General features: G+C 47.4%; 1 protein-coding gene across 1 annotated transcript in view; it reads right to left on the reverse strand.

Moving 5' to 3' along the window:
* Positions 1-8295, reverse strand: part of RASA3 (RAS p21 protein activator 3) — a 187561-nt gene extending 179266 nt beyond the window's left edge. The window contains exon 1 of the mRNA XM_054974731.1: positions 8101-8295. Within this exon, the coding sequence (XP_054830706.1) occupies positions 8101-8155 (55 nt within the window). The 5' untranslated portion in view covers positions 8156-8295. The remainder of the gene's footprint in view (positions 1-8100) is intronic.
* Between the last annotated feature and the right edge of the window lie 776 nt (positions 8296-9071).

Consider the following 9071-nt stretch of genomic DNA (forward strand, 5'->3'; position numbering starts at 1 on the left):
CCCTGACAGAGCCTAGGGATCATCCTGGATCCAGTACTGCTACTAGAAAAGCAAGTAGATGCAACTGCAAAAAGATCTTCTTCCAACTCAGAGTAGCCAGAAGATAGCCCCCTACCTTGACACGGCCGATCCGCCCACATCGATCCATGGCACAGTAACATCAAGACTAGACTACTGTAACACATTCTACATAGATCTCCCTTCAAAGACAACTCAGAGACTTCCGCTCATACAGAATGCCACAGTTCATTTACTATCAGGATGGCATGCATATTATTCTCATTCTACAGTTTCTCCACTGGCTAGAGTCTCACTGAGAAAAGCAGACTATTAAATAAATATATCTGTGTTATACTATAAGTAGTTCAGCAGTACTGGACTGAAGCAGAATAGAAACACAAGTGCATGCCTCTCTTATAGTGCATGCCTCTTACAGAGAGCTGTTGTAGCACAGTGGTTCGGTTGCAAATCAGCACTCTACTGGTTCGAATCCCACTACTGCCATGAGCTCAGCAGGTGGCCTTGGGTCACTCACTCCTCTCAGCCCCAGCTCCCCAGCTGTATTGTGGGGATAACAACACTAACTTGTTCACCACTCTGGGTGGGGCACTAATCTGTCTAGAAGAGCAGTATATAAGCACTATTGTTGTTGTTGTTGCTATTAAACCACAGCAAAAAAGCTAAGAAGGCAGTTAAGTTGTGAGGGCTACCACCTTGATGGAAAGCAGATTCGATGTCTAGGTAGAAAGCTGTAAGACAGGAGAGCAGAATCCTTGGCCCAGTGATTGACTAGGCAGCCTGCAGACAGAAAAGAGGATGGGCAGAAAGATGCTGAATGACCAGCAAGGGGCAGGGCATGCAGACTGTGCAATGCCAATACATCCTCCACAAGGCAGCTCCCTTGCTAAGACTGAATACCACTACCAGTAATCCCAAGGCTGTGTCTTGTGGCAGCGGCCTCTCAAGTCAAATGGTGAACACATGAAGATGCCTTACATCAAATCAGACGACTGTCAAGGTTAATATTGTCTGCGCAGACTGGCAGCAGCTGTCCAGGATCCCAGGCTGAGGTCTTTTCACATCACCTGCAGCCTGGTACTTATAAATGGAGATGCCAAGGATTACACTTGGGATCTACTATACGCAAAGCAGAGGCTCAACCACTGAGCCACAGTCCCCCCCCCCCCCCCTGCAAAGGTTCATTCTTGCACAGTAAGCTTCTCCTGCTGGCCAGACTCTTAGGAATAAAAGTTTGTTTAAAAGTACATTTTAAAATGTTTTTTTCTGTTATGACTATGAGTGCCCCCTAACCATGTTTGAATGACTGCCTATAGCAAAAACGAACAACTTGTTTGCATGAGGGATCCATCACGCGGCCATGTGCAGACCTAGCCATCATGCCCCTCCCCAGAGCTTACTGATCATATTATCACTTCATACATAATCTCAACAGAGAATATGAATTCCCCAAAAGTATTGGGAAAGACAGCACAATTTAAAATAATAAATTATGGTCACTGAAGATCACTATGGTAACTAACTTGGCTGCCTGAAATTCTTAGACTAGAGCATTTTGAGAAAGTGACAGAACATGAACAGTAGGGCCAGATACTGTTCTAAGCATAAAGTTATAGGCTTGAAGAAAACTCCTCAGATTACATGCTACCATTACATAAAAGAGTACAGCAATTAAGAAGTCCCTAATGATATTTATTAACACGTACAAGTTATGTTGCCAAGCAAAAGTGCCCTCTTTATACTTCTCCCAGCCAATCATTTGCCACATGCCATATGCTGTTTCCTTTCACGTTTTGATGCAGTGACTCATGGAAACGTCAGAGCTGCACACTTCCTCAAAGCGGCAATCTTGTAGGAAGTGTCTGCTCGCCTTACGTGACACGTTTGTCTTGTTTATGTACAAGAGGTTTGGGCAGAAATAGTTCTTTCGGAGGAGGAGGACTCAAATACAAAACAGCATCAGTGGAAACGATACCTAGTTCTGATTTCCGGCTATAAACAAGTTAAATGCCTTGTTTTTAGTCCTTTAACTGCATTTTTAAGAATCACTTTTTTTTAACAAAAACAGGAGTGGATGAACCTGTTCTTAGCAACATGCACTTCCTTATTTTGGGATAGAGAAATTTTTTAAAAATGGAAATCTACTTTTGTGGTTATTTTTACCCAAAAGGTTCACCACATTTAGATTACATCCAGTTCAGTCACGTGGAAGCCTAGCCTATGGATTCCCACAGAACAGCTTCAGACATTATAAGAGGAAGGTTGTGCAAGCCCTCTTCCCCCATCGCTGAAGGATGTTGCACAGTGACCTTGCAAGGCCTTTTCTGCATCCAGAGGATGCACGCTCCTGCAGAACAGCTTTGGTTCCAGATATTACAGGCTTACACAGAGCAAAAGGCCTTGCACAACTTTGCACCACAATGTTCAAAGCCAAGTCTTGCTGCCAAGTACCCATGCTTAGGGTTGCAGCTCTGAGACGGGAATCGACTTCATTTACAGGGCTAGCTATATAAGGCAGAAATGGAATCCTAAGGATTTTAATGGACTAGCATGAGTTAAGAACATGTGTGTGAACACCAGAAAACAAGCTGCCCAAATATGAAATGTGTTCACACCTCTGACGTTATCACCACTTCCAGCTAGCTAGAGAACCAGATACTGCTTTGAAATACAGCCTTGCCCCAATGGTCCATTCTTCAGTCACATTCAAGGTATGCTCTGAGTTCAAAATGAGATCTCTGAATTGATGGTAGTATGCATGCCCAGAAAACAGGCTCCCACACACTTACTGGTGTTATATTCAAGTTCTGTACTGGTTCCCAACACATTTTCACTAGCTACTCTTCAAAGGCCTCCACAAGTGAGACCCTGGCTCCACCAGCTGCCCAACAGTTACTGTGAACCAAAACAGATTCTTCAACAGATGAAACACAGACACTCAGCTGCAAGTCTGAGAGATAAATCATCAAGTGACGTACAAGCATGTGATCAGCCCTTAACCCAAACTTTTTGTTACTTTGGGGGCATGCATTTCAGTAAAAGAACCAGGGGGGTGTATGTAATCCGATGGTTACATAACCTTCCCAAGCTCCAATCCAAGCAGTGAGTTTATGGACATACACACTCACACCAAAACCAAAGGGCAACGAAAAGCAGAAGTTAGTAATTCAGAAGTTTGCTCCTACATCTCAAGGTACCCAAGCCAAGGCTCTCCAGATGTAAAAACCTGTTCTACCTGTCTTATTCTGCCTACTCTGACTACCAACGATTCTCCAGTTCCTAAGGCAATGGTTTTTACCACTCTTATGTGAATACCAGGGATTCAGCCCCCAGATCTCTCACATGGAAAGCTGGTGTTCTAACACTGAATTACAAATCACGTATTCACTGACAGGATCTAAATTAGCTATGATCACTCAAGCAAGATATAATAACAACAACATTTGATTTATATACCACCCTTCAGGACAACTTAACGTCCACTCAGAGCAGCTTACAAAGTATATTGTTATTATCCCCACAACAAAACACCCTGTGAGGTGGGTGGGGCTGAGAGAGCTCCTAGAAGCTGTGACTGACCCAAAGTCACCCAGCTGGCTTCAAGTGGAGGAATGGGGAATCAAACCCGGTTCTCCAGATTAGAGTCCCGTCTTCTTAATCACTACACCAAACTGGCACTGATCATGTGATCAACTCAGACCACAAATTCAATTACAGAAGTTATTGAGAACATATTGAAAATAAAAAGGAAGTGTCATAATGGTGATAAGATGTAAATTTATAGAAATGTGAATATACACAGTTGGATCCAGCCAACTTTTCCACACAATTTCACCCAATTTCCCTCTCTACTATAGCCTCCATCTCCATCTTTTGATTAAAGTGGGCCCCACAATTCCAACCCATAGAATCTATCTTCTTTCAAAACATCAAACTTGGGTGTCATCCAATTAAACTGTCTGGCAAAATGCAGTTCACAACAAATTGAATTAGGACTTCACACAATGTGTGACTTACTCAGTTCACTGTCACAAGGCATTGTCTCTAGCTGATATTCATAGAAGATCAGTGGCTGTTAACTTTGATAGCTGAAATTATAGAATCTTCACACTACCAACTGATGTGTAGAAATAGAGACTGTTTATGGTCTTCATGACCTGCTCAAATGCTTTCTGGGGCCATCTGACAGGCCACTATTCAAGACCACACATGAAGAACTAGATGGACCTTTAGTCAGATCCAAGAAAAGAAGTTTTAGGGCCAAATTATCCAATAGGATTTTTAATCAGTTCAGACGCACACACTGTTTTTCTGAGCTGAAATGGCCCAACAGGGACTTATTTGCCCCACAGCTCTAAAACAGGGCAAATAACAACCACCGATTGTTTCAGCTCAGGAAAATGGTGCAGGAGGCAGGAGCCCATCCCCCATTCTACGATCTCGAACCAAACTGGGCCCTGCAGGCTTTAAAAATGACATTCCCTGTGGCTGCAGGGAAATGGAGTCCAGGTTGCCCAAACCCAACTCATTAAAAATATGTCGTGTAGTTTTGCCCTTAGCTGCAAACCATCAATTCTATGCTCACTGCAGCTGACATAGATGATCATAAGCATACATCAAAAGAAGAAAAATATTTTGCCCCAATTACCATTTTAATCACCCTAAGTATGAAAGAATGGCTGAAGCGTACTGAGAGGTTATAAGCATACACATACTGATCTTTAAAAGTACCCTTATGACCTGCTGAAGGACACCTGCAATTGCAGCCTCCTCCCCGGTTTCTCTGAGTATACTGGTGAAGCAGAAAGAGAAGCAAGCCCAAAATGTTTCATTCATGACTGTAGAATGCAGGGACTTCAGACGCTTTATCCACTTGTGCATGGGCAGTAAAAAGGATCTGCCTTTCTTTAGTTAAAAAAAATGACGGTCTTCCACCCTCCCCAAAGACTGAGACAGAGGCATGTTGATATAAGCTAAGTTTGGTGGTGGAAAGTGCCAACAAGTCATAGCTGACTTACAGTGACCCCTGCTGCGGTTTTTGAGGCGACTAACAGAGGTGGTTTGCCATTGCCTGCTTCAACATAGCAATCCTGGTCTTCCTTGGAGGTCTCTCATCCAATTACTAAAGTTTGCCAGATCAATTTAAAAAAAGGGGGGGCTGTAATGGCTCAGATATGCTTTGAAATAAGAAGCAATGTTCCGATACAGTCAAAACTATATGAACAACAGGCATCTGGGAATCATGGCAGACCCCTGCAAACTGAGAAGGAGACCTGATAGAGTGCATGTTGTGGTGGCGGGAACCTTCTTTGACTACCTGTGGTACACACAAAATGGTGGTGGAGAGTGCCCTCAAGTCATAGCTGACTTACGACAACCTCTGGCGGGGTTTTCGTGGCGAGAGACTAACAGAGGTGGTTTGTCATTGCCTGCCTCTGCAACCCTGGTCTTTGTTGGAAGTCTCCCATCCAACTACTAACCAAGGCTGGCCCTGCTTAGCTTCTGAGATCTGATGAGATCAGGCTCACCTGGGCTATCCAGAGCAGTGTACACACAAAATAAGGAATGCTAATTTTAGCCGTCGGGTTTTTTTCAATACATTCATTTGTGGGACTGACATGATGATTCACTGAACAGGGCTCACTGTTCATTGGTCTGGGCTTTCACTTTTTTGCAAAACTTGTGTTGCTTTTTCCTTTGCCACTGTTCTATAAAGCCAGGCCTAATACAACTTGTAGAACTTGAAAGGGTCTTCCTACATCTGTGAAATATGAAAGCAAATTACTGGCTCATTAATGTGATTAATGGTATGGGAGCGAGCAGCCTAGCACACCCTGTTTCTAGTTCATTCAGCAGAGGATCAACTTAAATTGTATACTGAAGGAAAGCATACCGGGAAAAGTTCTCGTATCATTTTCAACTCAGGATAGAATTTACTACCCAAATTTGCATTATATGATGGGTGCGAATGTGCTTTTACAAGTGTCAATATGCAAAGTCTTCTGCAGTGCTAGAGGGGAAAGCAGAATGCAATTCTCCAACCGGATTTAATTTGTTAAGGGCATAACACTTGCACCATAACCCAGAACACTCAAATTAATACCAGAGAGAATTTAATCTGCTGCAGTAACATCTGTTGCTTACTCTCTAGCGATGTGGCCTGGAAGTCATTCAACAGCTAAACTAATAGCCCATCTTTCAACCAAATCGAACTACCTCCAGTGATAACCACACAGCAACTGCTTGCTAAGAATCCTCAATAGCAGACTGGAGAATCAGTAGACGAATAGCAGACTCTTTATTATGCTTGCAACTTAATATTCTGCACTCTCTTTTTTCAGGGTTGGTTTTAGTCAGCACAAAACTGACACAATATTAAGTACAGCAGACACACAGTTCAAACCTTGGCTGCTTGAAAAGTTGACCGTTTGTCAGAGACCTGGCACCTGTATTTTAGAACCGTCATATTTGGTTTTAGGACTTGCTGTGGCCAGACTCAACACTACAGAAACACACAGTAAACCCCCCTTGGCCAGAGACGAAAGCTGAACTAGAGGGTTAACAGTCCATCCGTGATGGCTCCCTCCAGTACCATTCAGATGTATCTGAAGGGCCATCATCTGTACACAGGCAAATCGCAACAGCACAGTCTGGAAGGCTCAGAGGACCATTAACCATGCTGCTCTTCCACTGGACAATATTATACCACTTCTTGGCACTATGAAATACCAGCAATGGACTTATGACACACGGCTCTGCACATCTAAGTCAGAGGAGAGAAAAACAGAAGGGAAAAAAAGGAAGTGTCTTTTAACTATAACTGACAATGATGGCACAGGAGCAGCACAGATAAGTTATGGCAAGCAACCACCATCTATATTTAAGATAGCAACAAAAATCCCTTTTGCCAGTGGGCCAAATGAGGCGACTCCACGGAGAAATTTCAGCATGGAACAGAGAAAAATAAATTAAGCCAAGTTGCCCCACAGAGAGAATGCAAACACAACACATCTAAGGTTCAAGAGCGTTCGTGGGGACAAAGAGGAACCAAAATCTACCACAACTGTCCTGTGCCCGCCAGAAATGGCAAGAAGACAGGGGGCCTCTGGAGCATTACATGATACAGGAATGCCAACCGGAAACCAGACTACTAAGAGGCAGTGGAGCAACAAACCCACAGAAAAGTCAAAAGCAGACACAGGAGGAGCAAAAAGAAGCATCTGAGGAAGAGGGGGGTTCCAGATAAGGACAATGGGCATCAGCTAGACAATACGCAGAGAGGTCAGCCATAGGGGGCAACGGCACTGAACTGACTGACAGATGGAAATATCCTGCAGGCAAAAGCATGCCATTGCGACTTGTGTCTGAAGAAGGGAGCCCTGGCTCTGGAAAGCTCATGCCCTGGAAGTCTTGCTGGTTTTCTAAGGTGCCGCCAGGCTCAAATCCTGCTGTTCTCCTGCAGACCAACACGGCCACCCGCCTGACACTGCCATTGCCAGAAATCTCAAAAAAGAGGCAAGGAGCAGGGTAGAGTGCCGGGCCAATTCCTGCGCGCAGGCACCTCAGCATCCCGCTGCTGAACACTGCAGCCGGCTGCCTCCCATGCTCAGGGGGGCTACCTGTTCGCACGCCACACACCGCGACTTTCCTCTTGGCCGCCCGGCTTCTCCCGCCGGCATCCTCCCCGGGGCTTCCCCGCCAACTCTCCCTCCCCCGAGCCCACTCTCGCCAAGGTGTTCCCGCCTCCCTTCTCCGCTGATTCCTCGGGGGTGCTCCGCTCCGCACCCCTCCTGCTGAAGAACCGGCGCGAGTCTCCAGAGCGGGCCGAGCGCGCAGCGCCGTCCTGCTTAGAGAGCCGGGCAGCTGGGAGAAAGGAGAGAGGAGAAAGGAAAAGCCGGCGGGACGGCCCGAGCTTTGCACCCACTTCGGAAGGAGCCGCTCCTAGACGCCGCCGGGAGTTGGGCAGCCCCGCCGCAAGCCGCGCTGGCCATCCCGCGCGGCCCGCGGAGGAAAGTCGACGCGGCATGAAGCGGCCCCTCGGTCGCCCCTTTGTTGCGCTCCCGCCTCTCGTCCTCCCCGTACCTATTTTAATCTTGACGCTCTGGAACACCCGCAGCCCCTCTTCCTCCACCGCCATCGCGCCGCTGCTCCTCCGCCCCGACGCGAGAGAGGCTGCCGCTCTCGCCGCCGCTGCTCCGGGTGGGCTGGTGGCGGCGCGGCAGGGCTGGGACCGGGCGAGAGCAGCAGCAGCAGCAGCAGCAGCAGCAGAGAGCGCGCCCGGCGCTGCACCCTCCCCTCGCTCCGCCGAAGCCCGAGAGCCCATCTCCACCAGCGGCCGCCCCCACAGCTGCCCTCTCATTGGCTGGCGGGGCCACGGGCGGCGCCTTTCCTTGGCCCGGCCGCTCCCGATTGGGGGAAAGAATGAGAAACGCGGGGAGAGATTCGTCACACGGCCGAAACAGCTGGCGCGGACGCGGCGGAGGGGGCCTGGGGGAGAGAGCGCGGAGAGGAGGCGGCGCGGGAAGGGGCGCGGGGGAGATGCAACTTCTTCGGCGCCCCACCTCTCTTCCCTTGCATCGCCTGCAAAATCAAAGAGAAGTGACTCGAGATAAACTATCGAGGAAGGACGCAGCAGCCCTGTTTGCTAAAGCGCAAGTTCCCAAGTGACTTGGGGAACTTGCGCTTTAGCAAATTGGGTTTAACAGGCTTCGGATCGCGGTCCACGGCTGCTTTAATCGCTTCCCTCGGTAGAGACGGCGCATGTACTAGTCCCGTACCGAAGGACTGCAGCATAATACCAGCCTTGAGTTAGGACAACCAACCAGCCTATTTGGTGTATTGTCGAAGGCTTTCACGGCCGGAGAACGATGGTTGTTGGGGGTTTTCCGGGCTGTATTGCCGTGGTCTTGGCATTGTAGTTCCTGACGTTTCGCCAGCAGCTGTGGCTGGCATCTTCAGAGGTGTAGCACCAACTTTTGGTGCTACACCTCTGAAGATGCCAGCCACAGCTGCTGGCGAAACGTCAGGAACTACAATGCCAAGACCACGGCAAT

This window comes from Eublepharis macularius, chromosome 3 (genome assembly GCF_028583425.1).
Source record: "Eublepharis macularius isolate TG4126 chromosome 3, MPM_Emac_v1.0, whole genome shotgun sequence".
In the NCBI taxonomy this organism is placed as follows: Eukaryota; Metazoa; Chordata; class Lepidosauria; order Squamata; family Eublepharidae; genus Eublepharis; species Eublepharis macularius.